Below are 16,691 nucleotides of genomic sequence, written 5' to 3'. Positions count from 1 at the left end.
ATAATGAAGAAGAAAGCGTTTCAGTTGAATGCATTAAGACAAGCTTGCTTTATTCATAGAGATCTTTGCAGTACACACCTGAACCTCCTTCCTGACATTCCCACATGAAAAGGGCCACACACACACACTTGCCTTGTGTTTACTGGGCATGTGCAATTTTTAAGTCCTGAATACAACACTGTCAGGGGTCACTTTGTAGCTAGACGAGCGGGGATGTGGAGACACACACATATAAATGACACCCACTCATGATTTGGACGCAAAGCAACTGATTTCTCTTCACAGTTTGTAACGTTAAAACTTGGAAGTACGTAACAGAAGTGTCTGCAATTTAGTGTCCTGCGCTCCGTTGGCCTAAAACGTGATCGAGCGAAATAAAAGACGAGTGAAACATCGTTGGTCCGTCATTCTTTCATCACTGAAACATGAACGATGACGGGAGGCGGAGTCACGACAGTAATTCACAGGTCTCTCAACAACTTATACTTATTTTCATATGTACAGTACATTCAGAATGAATCCTTTTTTTAGTGCAGATACATGAAAACGTAGTGCTGTAATATCGCTTCCCATTCAAGTCAACATTTTTTTTCCAACACTCAATTAAATACAAACAACCCCATGAAGTCCCATATTCACATCTCGCTCTGCATTTACACTTAAAAAATTATAATTATAAGGATTCATTTTCCTTCAGCCTTTCCGAACTTTAGAACATGTGGACAATTAAAAGAGGAAAAAAAAAAAAAGCTTGTCTGCTTCAACACGCGAGAGTCAGACTGATTGAAAATAATATCTGGATAGGCAGAAAAACGACGTACTGAAAGGCTTTCTCTTCAAACACCTGGTTCCAGCTACAACTCACTCTTTAAGCAGCTTGCATTTTGAACACTTAATGAATGCATGCACTACCGATGCTGCTTTAGTCCCTTTGAAGCAAAAAGATGAGCATGAAAGACCAAAGTGAGGAACCGAGGGCTGATTTTGCTTTCACCAATGGCGTGTTATTAGTCATAAATCCCCCCCAAAAAGTGCTAATGATTGTATAACAACAAAGACACCTTGACCCGATCGAAATGAACTAATAGCTGAGACACACATTTATTTACCCATACGATAAGTCAGAATTGGAGCTCCGGCCTTCATTCGATCTGCTCGAAGTTGAGCACGTGGCCGTCGAAGTGCGTGAGCACGTGCCTCTCGAAGAGCTGCTGCTGACAGTTGAGGGGGAACTGCTCGGAGCAGACGGGGCAGACCTTCCAGTGGCTCTCCACGTGCTGCTCGAAGCTGCGCTGCTCGAAGTGGGGCGGGAAGATCACCTCGCACAGCGGGCAGCGCCTGTGGACGCTACTGCAGAGAGGAAGAGGAGAGGAAGAGGAAGAGGCCGGTGAGAGGCGTGTGAAAGCTTGACATTCGTAAATCACAAATTCAACAATAGAGGGTTTTAGCTGCCAAAGTTCCCTTTTGAAACAGCATGCCAGATTATGTTGTGTGTGTATATGTATATATATATATATATATATACTGTGTACTGGATATTATACATATTGTGTCTAGTTTGACACAATATGTATAATATTGTGTCAGTTTGTATGTATTTGATGTGTATGTTTTGTCTTTAATTCCCCTTCCTCTCCTGGTTTATTCCCTCCACAAACAGACGACCAGTTGGGTTTTTCTTTTCATTTCATACTTCACGGATAAGTATAACATTGGAAAAGCAAATGAACAGATCGTCGTGTGGATGAAGATCCAACCCCCCAGGATGGAGTTGAACCGATTCTTCTGAAACGCATTCATGGGTCTTGGATTCCTTCTTAGTTTTATTTTTTAAACACTGTCCCCTTTCCCTAACTGCTCTTTTAATCATCCATTTACTGTACAGATATGTGTGTGTGTGGGTGGGCACACTACCTGGAATCAAAGCAGAAGCTGCCCCTGGCTTCTCTACGTCTACTGGACTGATGATCACAGGACGGCTGAGCCCCATCAGCAGCCTGCGAAACACAAGCAAAAGGATGGACGCCATTCGCTCGTATGTACGTAACACGTGAGGAGAACGGATCGAGAGGCTGGACCTCCCACGACACCTTCTGTGATGTTTCCGTTCTAACGTTGTAGCCAGTTTGCTCCCGACGACAACGAAAAGACACAATCTGACGGGACACAAACTGATCTCGGGTCTGTCCCTTTGCGAAAGAAATCTCCCCTAATTACTCTCCGAGCCCTTGTTATCGCCGCCCCTCGTGAGCTCCGAGGGAGTGACGTTAATTAGAGCTCTATGCAAATGAGCTCGTCGCTTCAGCTTTTAAGGGCAAACTGCGATTCCCTTCATCCACTGAGGAGGAGGAGGAGGAGGAGGAGGAGGAGGAGGAGGAGGAGGGAGAGGGATTGCCGTGACAGCAGTTCTTTGAATGCTGACAAAACGAGGTGAGGGCAAGAAGGCTCAGCGCGACATGCATTTAAGTTGCTTTTAAATCAGGGTAAGGTGCGGGGAAAGAATATCAAACGTACCGCCGATTGAGATCAAAATGATGCTGTGATCAACTCTGGCTTCCTAAACTACGAACAGACGGTTTTCCTTGTGGATCACATGATGTATGCGGATAAAGTTTCATTCAAACTCGTTTGGCTCGTTAGCGTTGTTGTCCGCGTTGGTTGTGCACTCACGTTGCGCGGCTCCTCCGCCGCATTCTCCAGACACTCGGGGGGGCTGGTGCTGCGGGAGGGCTGGATGCGGACCACCTCCCGGTCCCAGCCCGGCGCCCCGGGGCCCTCGGCCGGGGGCGCCATCGGGGGCGCGCAGGGAGGGGCGCAGGGCGGGGCCTCGGGCGGAGGACGGGACACGTGCTCCGGAGAGAGCGCGACGACGTCCGTCCGGTCTGGAGGGGGCGGGAGCAGACAGAGGGAGGGGGGGTGCGGGGGGGACGGAGGTTAGGAGCAGCTAAGTAGAAGAAGACGCCAAAGCCTTTCACTTACCGCCGCCCGGCGCGTCCTCGGTGGAGTACGGGTTGCCGTACTGCAGCTCGGCGGGCCTGTGCGGGACCAGCGGCGGTGGGGAGGGGTCCTGAGGGTACGGCAGGGGGTAGCGGAGCACCATGGGCTGCCTGACCTCGGCGCCCTGCGCGCCGGCCCCCCGCTCCCTCTGCCTGCACACGAGGCGCTGCAGCTCCTGAGCGGGAGGCAGAGACGAGACTCAAATCCAACCCGTCTACGGCGTCGCTTCGAAACGCAGCAGATGGCGAAGCACGAAGAGGCCGAACATCACGCAATGGTTATTTCCATCTTTTTCCTTTCGCAATGAACCCTATTTATTCACACAATACATTTGCTGCAGGAAAAAGAAACTCTCCGCGCCACTTTTTCCACCGTTGATTTTTTTTTTTTCAGCTCACAGTTAAATTTACTGCTACATCGTTTCTGCCCTTTGTGATTATATATGAAGCAAGAGAATTAGTACCCTACTCATTACTGTAATGGGTGTCAGACTCTCTGCTTTGCTGACGGAGCCCGCCCCACCCAACCCCACTTTTACTTCCCTCCTTCCTCTCGCTATTCCCCAGGTTGACCTCCTCTCTTAAAGACTTCATTAGTGCGCAGCTATCAGGTTTAACATTTAAACCAGGGTTGGGAAGGTGAAACAGACACGTCGCGTGGCATTTGCACTGTCTAATGGCGCCGTACCGATGGGCAGGAGAAGCAGGTAATGATGTATCAATTAGTGGGTAGTGTGGAGAAGGGAAAGCAGCCGCCGCAGGGACGAGTTCAGACTCTGCATGGACTTAATGCGGCTATCATCTCGACAAACACATGTTGCATACGGGACATGATTTTGTTTATCGGAAGCGTTATTTCAGTATCGATGGTCGCATGCAGGACCACACTGGCTGAAATTCAAATTTGATTTCTTCTTTCATGTCATGTCTTTATGTCGAGCTCATGTCTGTTTATGGAGATGAGCCGAAAGGGAGCAGCGCCAACTCCCCCAAAAAGCCTGCACCTCTTGCAGTTGCTCCTTTTCTCGGAGGGCCTGAGCGAGGTTTCGCTTCAGTTCTGTCACCTCGCTGGCTCGCTCCGCCATGTGCACCTGCAGGCAGAAAACACACACACAAGGAAACCAGCGTGAACAAGAATGTACAAAAAAGGAAAACGTGCGCTTCTCATAGGAATCCTCAAGGTGATGAATAGTCAACACGGGCATACAGGATGTAAAGCAGGCTTTTACATGTTTAAGCAGGCTTAATAAATACTTAGACCTAATCAATGGAAAGCGAGAGCTCTACAAACGGATGCAGGTCTAAAAGTAACAACTCAGTAGAAATGGGGACTGGATCTTCAACATGTGTGTTAGCTGACAACGAGGAATACAAGTAGGCGCGCACACACGGGCAGGCCAACAAAATATTTGGTAGCTTGTGTTTTGTTTGACCTGGAGAGGCCTCGAATGTGCGTCGCTTACTCTTGAGAACGCTCACTTAAAAGCCACAGAAACGTGGTGTTTGTGGACCAGGGGATGGTGGTAAATCTCCAGCCCGTCTAACAGGACCGACCCTGTGGGATCCCGGCTTCTCTTTCTGCTCCGTGTCCGTCTTTCCTACTTTTTTCACCCGTAACTCCTGTTTGCTTCTTTTTGTCTTTTCTTTTGTCTCCTCTCTCTCAGCCCCTCCAACCCATCTTCAGTAAATCTTCATTAGAGGGTTGAAGTTCAGGTGAAGGGAGTCTGCAGCAGCGTATATCTGCGACCCCCCCCCCCCATGGTCCATGGTCCATCCTCTGGGTGGCTGATGTAAACAGCCGTAAAGCATGGCGCTCTGCGGCTGCCTCTCATGTCCGTCTCCGGGGGCCGCCGGCCCCAGACGGGGGACTCTATCAAAGACGGGGGAGGGGGGGGCCTTATTTACGGCGCCGACAAACACACACTCACTCAAGGAGATTAAACACCAGCAGGTACTTTGGCAGACATTCGCACGCAAAACGGGCGCAATGAGCTCAAGTGGTCGTATTGAATCACACAGACACACACACACACACACACACACACAGTGGAAAAGTGAAAATGTGCTACTCTGTGACTAAGGGTATTGTTTCTACTTATAACACGGTGTTAAGACAACAGACCAACAATTGTTGCAATTATAGTAGGAGAAATTCTCGTTCCAAAATATCAAATATTAGTTAATTAAATACATTTTTTATAATTATTATTGTAAATGTAATGGTTTGTTTGTTTTTCCAATCAGTTAATAACCAATGAAAATAATCATAAGTAGAAGCACATATTCTGCAGAAAAGGAATTCACAAACGTCGTATCGTGTCTTGGTTCACGCAAAAATGTCTTCCTAAAATAAAGTAATTTATTTACTTACACTCTCTAAGAGTAAACTTCATAATAAAGGTCCATTATGACTGGATCACAAGTTCACTTTCCTTGTGTGTGCAACTACATCCAGAGTCAAAACTAAATGCACTGGGAAATTGAGGAGGGCGAGTCGCTGTGTGCAGTGAGGATGATGATGGAGGGATTGGGTGTGTGTGCACGTCTTCACTGGACCATGCTATTCGTGTTGTACCTCCCGCCCGGGTTCACGTTAGTGCGTCTCACCCTGAATCGCTCCTCCTCGTCGGCCAGCCGCTGTTTGAGCGTCTCGTTGATGGCGCACTGCTGCCTCCACTTCTCCTCCATCATCGCCAGCTCCTCCTCCACCGAGCGCGTCTGCGCCTTCTCCGCCTTCTCCGCCTCCCCCAGGCGCCTCCCCTCCAGCTCCGGCAGCAGCACCGGGCGCTCCGCCCCGTCCCCCCTTTCCAAGGCCTCCGCCTTCGCCGCCACCTCCGCGCCGCCGCTCCGCCTCTCGTTCTCCACCTCCACCCAGCTCGTCATCCTCAGGCTCTCAGGCAGACTGTCCCTCTTGTCTTTTTCTTCCTCCCGTTGGTCGGCCTCCACCTCGGCCTCCACCTCGGCCCTCTCGCTGGTTGTTTTCTCTGTCTGCCTTTCTTCCCTCTCCATGCTGACGTATACATCAGCCTCCCCGTTAATGAGCGGCGGTCTTATTGTCGTCCCAGCAGCTTCTTGTAGGACTGCAGCAGCTATGTTTCCTTTAAACCGGAGTAGAAGGAAGATTATACAGAGTTAGCAGGACAGTCTTTGATTGAGGTATTAACCCCCGAACAGAAGTTATTATTAATAGAAATTGTACAGTGAGGGAAGAAGGTTTCATCCAGTCAAGCACAGTGAGTCACACACCTACTTCTTGTATTTCTATCTTTCATTTACAAAAAGCAAATCAGAAAAATAAAACAAAACGAAAACGATTTATGTCATGTTATGTCAGTACACACACACACTTTTGCACGTAGGGTGTGTGTACCTGCTGTCGGTGACTCCGGACTAGGCGTCAGAGGCTCCTGTGTCGTCTCAGTGGATGCATTTCTCTTCTGCTCCTGCAAAAAAAACAACACACGCACAACAAAAGGCAACGTGTTGACAAAATCGAATGGCAACTTCCCTCGGCATTAAACTGAGCCGAAGGCTACATTTGTTGAGTTTTACTACACAGTACTCACTCCCTGTGACTCGGTCGTATTCAGTTTGGCCACCTGCCTCCGGAGGCGCTGGCACTCCCGGTACTTCTCCTTGTAGTGCTCGGCCGCCATGTGAAGACGCAGCTTCAGCTCCTCCACCTCTCTCTGCAGTTCCGCCTCGGCCTCCGAAACCACGCCGTTGCTGGGCGTCGTGGCCTCGCCGGTGCCGACGCCCTGGCGGAGAAGGACATTCGGAAGATCATTTTGTAAAAAGGCCTTTTCCACGACTCCCCCCCCCCCCCCGCCCCCACCCCCCGGCGAGCAAACTGACCACTTCCTTCTGCGCGGTGCTCCTCATGCGGTCCAGCTGGCTCTCCATGCGCTGGCACTCGGCCTGGGCGTCGGCCAGGCTGGCGCGGAGCTTGTCGGCCTCCAGGCGGGCGCGGTACAGCTCGCTCATGGAGTGGTCCCGCGCGCTGGCCGAGTCGCGTAGCTCCGAGGCCAGCAGGGAGGCCTGCTGCCGCGACGCCTGGAGCTGCTCCTCCGCCTGACGCAGCTGCTCGCGCAAACGGGCCAGATCTGCCTGGAGACACGTGGGCGGAGCGTGTATAGGCATACTGGTTTTACCATACAGACACACACACACACACACACACACACAAACACCTACGGCTTGTACCTTGTCGGCCTTGTGTGACAGCAGCTCTTTCTCCAGGCCGTCCCGCTGGGCCACGCAGAGCCGGAGCCTTTCCAGCTCCTCCTGGAACTGAGCGATGGTCACCTCCCGGTTCAGCTCCACCGCCTTCAGCATCTGCAGCTCCGCACTCAGCTTGGTGTTCTCCAGCTCGGTGCTGCGCAGGTGGGCCTGCACACGGGGGACACGCGGAGAGACGGGAGACAAAATGCAGCAGCGGTCAGAGGCTCAAACGGGCTCAAAGTGAAAATGCACTTTTCTTTGTGTCATTGCACCTTGTAAAGGTCTCTCTCGTCCTTCTCGTTCTTCAGCTGGCTCTCCAGGAGGTCTTTCTCCCCCGTCAGCTTTTTCAGGCGGTCACGCAGACTAGGAAATAAAATCGAAACGTTGTTTTTACAGCTGCTATCCAACGGCATCGTTGCATTCGTGCTACTGATTAGTCCTTCAGAAGACCTTTGAATACAAAACAGCTACTTAACTGACGGGACACAACCTGCTGAATGTCAGTCAAAACTACATTGTGACCCGCCATTCATTCCCGAATGGGATGGAGAAGAGGATACAATGCAATACAATATAAATGGATTGAATACCACTGTTGTTGACCTATGTTTAAATTTTACTTTGACATGCAGATGTTGTTTTTATTATTTTTGAAGCAGTGGTTGGCGCTTCGCATTAATCTGGCCAATAAATGTAGACAAATGGAAGGATGAAGACGCCGAAGGAAGCGGAATTCGGGCAGGAGCTCGTCCCCAAATCTGCACAGCGGCGTTCCTCTAAGACAGCGAGGAGTCGGGCGGACCGCTCACCAATCGAGCTCCGTCTCCTTCTGCAGGCCCCTCTGCGTGACCCCCAGCAGGTCCTCCTCCAGCTGGCGCACCCGGTCGGTGGCCTCCGACAGCCTCCTCCTCACGTCCTCCCTCTCTTCGGACAGGCCCTGCGACGAGCGCAGCAGCTCCTGCGGGACAGAGAGAGGCGGCCGCGGTGAATCACAGCGGCCCGAGCGCGGCGGAGGAGGAAGAACGAAGAGGAACTCGTGCAATACATTCACGATTAATCACGGATGGTGATGCATTGCATTCGCCATTTTTTGGGCATTGTTCCTAGACTGGGTTGCCACTTTATTAGGTACACGCATTCAAAACCACAGCAGTCAAGATTTTTGCTACTGGAATATTAATTTATATTTGCAAATAATGCATGCATATGGTTAAAGGTATTGTGTATATATGCTTTTTAACCTGGTTTCTACTACGTTTTTATCATTTTAAATAGTGCTTTCACTGTACCTCCTGTCATCAGTTGACATTTTTTCCGAACCTCCAGTGACGGAATGATGACTGACATGAGCCCTTTTCACACACACTCAAGTGTGTCTGACGTTATTGATCGACAGTAGGATCTGGATCAACCTGTCTAGTACCAGTGAATTCCTTACCGTGAATTCCCGGAGGAGCACCACAATTCACATGAGGTTCGCCTTCCTCCGCGGAGACGCCTTGTTTCAACTTGCTACTGATCAGCAGTGAAGGATGCTAAATCATCCATAGCTAATATCGGCTGTGACAGAACAACATTCCTCTGAACACGCCTTGCCTCCTATACGTCAGGTGCTCACACATACCCGGCAAACACGCACGCACAAACAGAACGCCGCACATTCAAGTATGGACGTATGGAGAGAGAGAGAGAGAGAGAGAGACGGATGACACGCGGCGCAGCCGTCAATCCACACCTGCAAACACCGACGCATACTCGGGGCCCGTCTCCCTCTGGGCACGGCTCCGCGCGGATTACTGTACGATTTTTATGGCTGGCGTTTGGGAAGCACTTTAGCACTGCATAAAGACCTTATAAAAAGTGTACTCGTAAAATTAGCAGCCACAAAATATGTACTTACGTTTCCATGTTAAACTCTGGATATTTTCACCGGGGTGGCGTGAGCTAAAGTGCTTTCTATGAATGCTCTACGAAAGGGACGCACGCCTCACACGAGCCCTACATCTATAGGTGGACATACTGTTGGAATGAAAAGCACCGTAATAGCAGAGTGTGTGCGTGTGTGTGTTACCACGTAATTTATGGCGATTTTGTCCTCCGTAAAAAAACGAGAGGCGCACTAACTCGAAGCAGCCTGCTCTTCCTCCCAGAGCTGCACTAGGGGGCGATAAGAGACTAGATTCAAACTCACATTTCCCTTGGCAGGCTTTGACGGTTTTCGCCTCTCCCTCCTTCCCGCGCCTCCCTCTCTGCTCGCTGTGAGTCGACTCCAGTTTTGTAGGTGCGTGTGTGCCAAGATACCGCTTATCAAATGAGCAACTCGTAAATGACAAACCCTGACACCTGAGTCATCCGCGTGATTGACTGAACAGAGGAAATAGAATGAGAAGTAGTACAAAATATATATTTACACACACACACACACACACACACAAAACGACCGTGTAGTGATAACATAAGAGAAATTGTGAGTGAGAGAGAGAGAGTGCGGGACGGACGGGGAGAAAATAGACGGTGAGAAAGCAGCGGCCACCCGATCGCGTGACTGTGGTGTTTGTCCCCGAGGCTGGGCAGGGCTCCTTCTTTCAGGCAGGCGGTTTTGCGGACTACCCTCCTCTCATTCCACACACAGACTATAAGGGTTTGCAAGCGGGTGGCATAATGAGCGTGTTTGTGCGTGCTGCTGTGTGAATTCGCATTAGAGGGGCCCTGTGGTGTGGAACCCGAATGTGAGAGTAAAGGAGTGGGGGGAGGGGAGGAGGGAGTGGGGAGGAGGGTGTGGGGCGGGGGGGGCAGAGTGTGCGCACGAGCGCGCGTGCGAGTTGTTTGTGAGTTTGACGTCATGTTTGTTCACTCTGCGGTCGCGATGGCATCGTCCCCTGACGCCAGATGCCCGGGAAAAAGCGGCGTCCCATTTCTGCTCTGGCCCACTGAGTCGGGTCGTTAAAGGGGGGGAAAAGATTGGCGTGCACACACACACACACACACATTATATATATATATATATATATATATATATATATATTACACACGCACACACACACACAGACACCAGCACAAACACACGCTGCCGCTCTCTGTGTGCTTCTCAAACATGGCCACAGATTATTCATAAATTCAAGGTCTTTGAAGTCTTCAGACCTGTGATCGTTGGCGAGGAACCGGCTCCACGCGCGCACGCAGATGTGGTCAGTCTGTCTACCTACACGCTGACAGACAAACACACACGTGCAAACACTGTTGTCGGAGCCTTTTTTTTTTCACGTGGCCGATTATTAACAATTCCATTTTTGCGGCGCTCAATTTTGTTTCTATTCGGGTTGATTAGACGGTGAGGATCTGCTGCGTTGCGAGCGGGACCGTTTGGATTAGCAATAACTAACCTCCAATTCGTTCTACGAGTGCATTCGCAAACGGCGGAATCTGCCGCATCGAGGGGAATGTGCGTTTCTAACCTGGTTGTGAGTCCGCAGCAGGCTGCACGTGTCTCGCTCCTGCTCGCGCTCCCTGGCCAGTCGTTTCTGCTCCTCCTGCAGCTGCTGTTTCTCCTCCTGAAGGAGGCGCATGGCCTTCAGCAGCTCCCTGCGCTCCTGCTGCACATCCTCGACATGCTGCCGGGAGGGAGGGAGATTGAATGTACGGTGAGAGAAGGCGAGGGTTGGTACCTCACTATGTGATGGGACTGTTAAAGTTTAAAACACTGGGGAAATGTTGTAAGATGCACAGTTGAGGATTAAATTTGTGTTGTGTGATATGACACGCAACGTATCTACGGCTGTCTAGGACCGCAAAAACTTTTTTATTGATGCCAAAAGGAGGGATTAACTGTCCACAGAGAGGTCAGAGGTCACGGACGGGTACGGAGCCAAACCTCTGGATCTAGGCGGGGATCTATTATCTTCCCTGGACGACATTTTAACTGCGCCCGGGACCCTGAAAGAGGGAAAACGGAAGATGGAAGGGGCGAAACCCCTTTATCTCGCATACCTCCAGTAGGCCCGTCTTGGTGGTGACGACCAGTATGTCGGAGTTGCTGTCGTCCTCGGTAACAGTCAGAAGCTCTTCTGTGGGCGTGGCTGACCTGAACTGAAAGGGCGTGCTGGCTCCTCTTATGTCACCAACGTGTGTAACATAACAAAACTGGTAGAACTCTCCGTCAGATTTGGGAACGTAATACCCTGCGGGGAGATGAAGAGCGTGTGAACTCTTTGCGTTTCTTTGTGAATTTATTCATTTTGTCAGCTGGTGTTGGAAGTAGGCCAAGAGACTTACACAATTATTCCTTTTGAAATAGATACGACAGTGTGTATGCAGAACGCGGTGCGTTGGTGACGTGTCGGGCTCGGCTGTCGGGGACGGAGGAGTAAGTACAGAACATCCAGCATCCGACCGGTTTTACACACCGCAGCGTGCGCTCATATTTTTACTGAGTAATATCTGACCGTTGCAGGCCCAGTAAAACCAGTTTGCAGGTCTTCAACCTGCACGTGTGTGTGTGTGTGTGTGTGTGTGTGTGTGTGTGGTTTGACTGGCGCTCAGGTCCCAGGCCGCCGTTTGCGGTTGTGTTCCCTTATTAAATAAAAGTGCTGGTTTTTATACATGCTGTAAAAAACGGAATATCCTTAATGCATACGGTGGTTATAGTGTGAGAGCGTGTGTGAGTGTGTGTGTGTACCTTGAAACACCACAGTCCTGTGCACAGTACTTCCTGGTTCATAGTTTTCAAGCGCAGGAGACCAAAGGAAGGTGTAGTAATCTCTGGCTGTGCTCCAACCCACCTATGGATGTGAACCACAACCATTATAAGACAATCTCACACATTCCTCATTGGGTTTTCAAAAACGAATGAATGAATGAAGAAATCTGACGCTCCTCTTCTCCACCCCCTCCCCTCAGTCGCTTCCCCCTTTTGGGCTCCCGGAAAAAAGAAAAAAAAAGGAGGGACTGTGAAGGTGTGACAAAGGATGTAGCGTTGCACGCGTGGACAACAACCAACGTGGAAATGAGAAGGAAGGAGTCGAGAGAAAAGGAGATCATTTTACACAACGCAGCGAGGGAGATTTCTATGGATTTCATGTGCCGTTAGGTGACAGATGTTGAAACAGAGCTGTGAACATCCTGCTTCGTAAAACTGTCATGGAAAAAACAAATAAAACCGCACACTCTTTGTGTCTGGAACACTTGAGCGACACACACACACACACACCTTGTTTCAATTACGAGAAACATATTTGTGACATGGATCTCGTAGATGAAGCATAACTGCTGCGGATACCTCAGGCGGTTTGTTTGAAATGAGGAAGTTTCTCCATCGGACAGCTGCTGCATCCCAATCTTATGTTACATTATGTGCAGTTGGCTGCCATAAATTATAGGAGCCAGAAAATTTCTTCATACGAATATTTGCGGAAGAAATATTAATTTAGTTTAAATACTTACCTAACAATAGTAGAAAATAACAAATAATTACAACATTATAGGAACATTCGAATAAAAAAAAAATAGAAGAATCGACCAATACCTGAAAAGCATTGAGAAATGTTTTGGGCAACAGTAAATCAACTGAGCTCCTCAAAACACCTGTCAAAACGTCAGATATGATAATATTGTTGCATAAAACATAATTGCAGTGAGTGCCCTATTAAACCATTACACTCAGCACAATGCCATTCCATGCAAATGCAAAGTGTCAACATGGAAGCCCGAGCCAAGTACATTCTGTCCACATCCAGCAGTTGCTCTCTGCGAGAGGCTGGGCCGCCGCAAACGCCCGCCAGCTTCGCTTGTGTGCTCACGTGTGTTTGCTTAAGACAGGACACACATAAATAATTTTGCTAATTGCAGAGTGAAGTTGACTGACGTTTTGTTAGGTACGGTGGCATTCCAACACAGGAGTGATGTTATAAAATAATCACAGGCAGAGCAGCTATCAATCAGTGGGCCGTGGTGTGAGGGAACGGCAAGATGACACCATAATTATACAGTCGCGCAACGGGTTTCTCCCCGAAGAAACATGCTACAACCGAAAAACCTCCACGGGGCATTTTGTGGGGAGTTGTGTGTTTGTGTGTTTGAAATACTAACCCAAACGTAACAGAGCTTTGACAAGGAAACAATGATGTGTTCAATGTATCACGTGTTGCACAGTTGGACGCGATGCTGGAAAATTAAAGAAAACTCCCTCGATCAGAATGTACACGGCTGATGTTGAACGTTCACTGCGTGCGAGTTTCAGCTTGAGTGCACTAACACGTGTTCCGCCACTAGGGGGTGTCTGTGCACACCTCAAACCAGCAGTGCCCCCCCGTGTCTGAGTCATGCTCACAGTCAGCTCTTTGGCTCTGTCTCCACCTGTGAAAACAGGTAAACGCCTTTAGATGGGAAAGGTGAGAGGGAGAAAATGCTTGAAAGCTTGAGTCATCTCTGCACAAAGGTATCGCCTCTGGGAGCCAAAAAAGTGACACCGCAGAATGTCGTCAATGTTGATGCACGGGAGCCAGATCTAATCAGTCATAGTTAAAAAGAAATTTTAAAAAGTCAACCTTTTGATTTTGACGTTTGAGTTCCAAAACATCCTGAGAAAAGTCAAGTTAAAACATGAGATTAATTAGCCTTTGTTTAGTGGCACGAGTTCCTTTCCTGTTGTAATCTAATGTCTGTCATTTGTAAAAGCAGACAGAAGTGGAACACATAAACACTAATCTTTGGATATACGTCCCTCTGGCAAAAAATAGAAAATCATCATCAGCTGAAATATATATCTATGTAGATATAGATATATATACCTATATAGAAGCGTGTGTGATCTCTTTTTGTTAACTTAATACTCATTTAGTCGCCTAGTGTTTGAAGTATGTGTGTAAAATATATACTATATATATATATATATATATATATATAGGAAATTAGATAGATAGATCTATGAACACACAAGCAGGCAGACGTGTACGTCAAAAGGATTAAAGCAGCGTGGTCTCTAAGCACCATCAAACAGGTTTCATTAGCGTGGATTACAACAGTTACATTTTCCAATTGACTTTTTTTTTTTTTCCATATAAACACGGCGTCTTTACACTTTTTTAATTGAACTGGTGGATTTGAAGTTTAGTTCTTAAACAACAGTAAAATGTTTGTCTTTTGGCTTTACGAGACATCAAGTTTCCTCGCTCACGTTTCCTGTTAATTACGTGTGAGATTTGATGGCCTCGATGAAAGAGCGGAGATAAGCGGGTGATGAGGTCGGTTAGCAGGAAGCAGAAGAAAAACTGATGGAAAGACAAGCGGGGGAGCGAAATAAGTGAAGTGTGTGTGGGGGGGCGGAAAGAAGTCCTAATAAGAATCAGAGTGGTTCATAAAGGCCGCCAAATGTTTGCCAGCATCCCCCGCCTCCCCCTCCAAGCAAGACCTATTGCAACCAGCCCACCATGTACAGCCTTCCTCTTTCCGCATGCAGAACAACCGCACCAAAGCTGGTGGCGAAGGTTCAGACATGTAGTGAGGAGGTAAAGCATTAGTGTCAAGGCGGATGTACGCGCTTGTCTGCCGTCTGCAAACCCACGGCCAATTAATAAAACCGAAACACATAATCCGTCCAACAAACACGTCGATATGGGCTGGAAATAGTTCCAATATCTAAAGATCATCTTTTTTTTTTTTTAAACATAAAATCATTCAGAATAATAAAACGGCTGGTCCTCAATTGATTGTGTTTCGCTAAATGCGCGGAGAGAGCTGAAGCCGTACCTTGAAGATGCCCACCCAGTCTTTGGGGTTGGGGGTGATGAACGGGGTCAGGGTGTAGCGACACTCCAGCGGCGCCTGGGGCGGGAAACTCTTCCCCACGTTCTGGAAGATGACGTGGGCAAAGTTGGACGTTTCCATGACGCTGACGCTGCTGCCCGGCGACGAGTCCACCACCTGGAACGATGACATCGCACCCCGGCTGGTCACTTCATCTGTCTGGGGGGGACAAAAGAGGAGAGAAGTTGAGCATCGCACTCAAGTGAAAGAAAAGGTGCGTCGTTCAGTCGCACGAGCGCGTGCACAACAAAAAAAAGAGACAAATCAAATGAAAATTTTGTTGAAAATCGAACACTGTTCCCTCATCATCTCGGAACATGTAGAAACAGAGGTGCAGAATAAGTGAACAGCATATACCAAATCACGGCCTGGGTGTTTTCTATATTCCTCTGTGAAAGCAAATAGGGGGGGTGGAAACATGTGCTGTCCACATTGTGAAACCCTCAGAGGCAACTTTGTGATTTGAGGCGTTATAATTATTTTAGCCGGAAGTGCTGTAATATGATATTTCATATCACGTATTCACTACACAAACAGAGGTTTGTTTCATTACTTGCCTTTAGTGCCGAGCCTAAACACGAGGACGGCTTTGTATATAACAGCTGGGTAAATATTAAAATTTGCATTCCAGTTTTACCTCCATCAGTATTTCTGTGCTGTGGTATTGTAGCTCTGCTTAAGCTGGAGCTACCTTGTTTTGTCCCCAGCTGTGCAATGCAGATGTGTAACGTGGCTCTGGAGGAGCTTTGTCAGGCTGAAAGGTGATGATGACTTGGTGAGTGAATGTACCCGAGAGGACATATCGTGTCCAACGTCCTGACACATATTACAAGGTAGTGTCAACTTTCAGTGCCCTTTAAAAAAAGAAAAATGTGTGTGTCTTCCGAGCCCAGACCGCTTTAAACTCATCTTTTACAAAACAACGCCGTGCAGAACAACAGACCTCTGCTGCCCCACATCTCCACCCAACTGCCGAGGAAGATAAACGAAAGTGGCGCAGCAGATTCTCGATTCAGCAAACCGGGTTAAAAAAAAACACAACAACCCGACAGCAGCGGCGGAAACCCGTCCGGTGCGCACGTACAGCTTTCGGCCGTTTGGAACGCTGGACCGCCGGTTGGTCGGTCGGTCGGGACGCGGTGGTTATTCGCGGTGGCTAGGCGGCTAGCATTAGCTAGCGAAGGCCATGTCGTGTCAAGCCACCAGCTAGCCGAACGTGATCCCCCGTCGCTCTGCTAGCTCGACGCGGAAAGCGCAGGCGTGTATTTAAAAACAGAAACAGAAAGTGGCAGTACCCTCTTTTTTTCAGTTGAATTCCGCTTGCGAAATTTCTGCCGGACAGGACGATGTTTGTTTGTATTTTGGCCACCGTCCCCGTTGTTGACAACGCTCTCTGACGACGATGCGTCTCGCGCTGTAGAGGAGCAGATGATGCTGGACTTCCGGGATGCTGAGCAGCGTGATGCTGAGGATGCGACGGAATGAGAGATGGCTCCATGACTGGGGAGAACTCAGATAATTACAGAACTTAATTACAGGACCGGGCGTCCTCTTACTTTTGCTTTGTAGTCCTTCTGATTTACAACAATAACACATCATACATTATATTATTATATAGGGTTATATTTACTAGTATGTGCCAACTCCATAATGTCACAATTTCTTTTAAGGCTA

At 48.7% G+C, this 16,691-nt stretch overlaps 1 protein-coding gene across 3 annotated transcripts; it reads right to left on the bottom strand.

Annotated features, from left to right (window-relative positions):
* Positions 1-24: 24 nt before the first annotated feature.
* Positions 25-16,476, bottom strand: tax1bp1a (Tax1 (human T-cell leukemia virus type I) binding protein 1a). 3 transcript variants are annotated; one of them, XM_078081829.1, is made up of 17 exons: positions 16,313-16,476; positions 14,961-15,176; positions 11,893-11,995; positions 11,205-11,395; positions 10,673-10,828; positions 8,027-8,175; positions 7,490-7,580; positions 7,200-7,385; positions 6,852-7,103; positions 6,563-6,754; positions 6,367-6,439; positions 5,604-6,094; positions 4,001-4,087; positions 2,980-3,172; positions 2,671-2,882; positions 1,915-1,997; positions 25-1,350 (listed from the first exon to the last, which is right to left on the bottom strand). In XM_078081829.1, exons 2-17 carry the CDS (start codon positions 15,147-15,149, stop codon positions 1,143-1,145), a joined length of 2,856 nt encoding a protein of 951 aa, XP_077937955.1. In that variant the 5' UTR covers positions 15,150-15,176; positions 16,313-16,476; the 3' UTR covers positions 25-1,142. The 3 variants fall into 3 exon arrangements, with proteins under 3 accessions (XP_077937955.1, XP_077937957.1, XP_077937956.1); XM_078081831.1 differs by having other exon boundaries at positions 25-1,347; XM_078081830.1 differs by lacking the exon at positions 16,313-16,476 and adding an exon at positions 16,102-16,251.
* Positions 16,477-16,691: the final 215 nt, after the last annotated feature.

Source organism: Gasterosteus aculeatus, chromosome 10, assembly GCF_964276395.1.
Source record: "Gasterosteus aculeatus chromosome 10, fGasAcu3.hap1.1, whole genome shotgun sequence".
Lineage (NCBI taxonomy): Eukaryota > Metazoa > Chordata > Actinopteri > Perciformes > Gasterosteidae > Gasterosteus > Gasterosteus aculeatus.
Note: the sequence above shows the minus strand (reverse complement) of the source record. Positions and strands in the feature narration are given on the sequence as shown.

Excerpts from the sequence above, each read along its gene's own strand:
- tax1bp1a (XM_078081829.1), bottom strand. The coding sequence starts at position 15,149 with ATGTCATCGTTCCAGGTGGTGGACTCGTCGCCGGGCAGCAGCGTCAGC. Across the intron at positions 8,176-10,672 it reads TGCTGCGGACTCACAACCAG|GAGCTGCTGCGCTCGTCGCA; the intron begins GTTAGAAACGCA and ends TCTGTCCCGCAG. Across the intron at positions 7,386-7,489 it reads ACGAGAGAGACCTTTACAAG|GCCCACCTGCGCAGCACCGA; the intron begins GTGCAATGACAC and ends CCCCGTGTGCAG.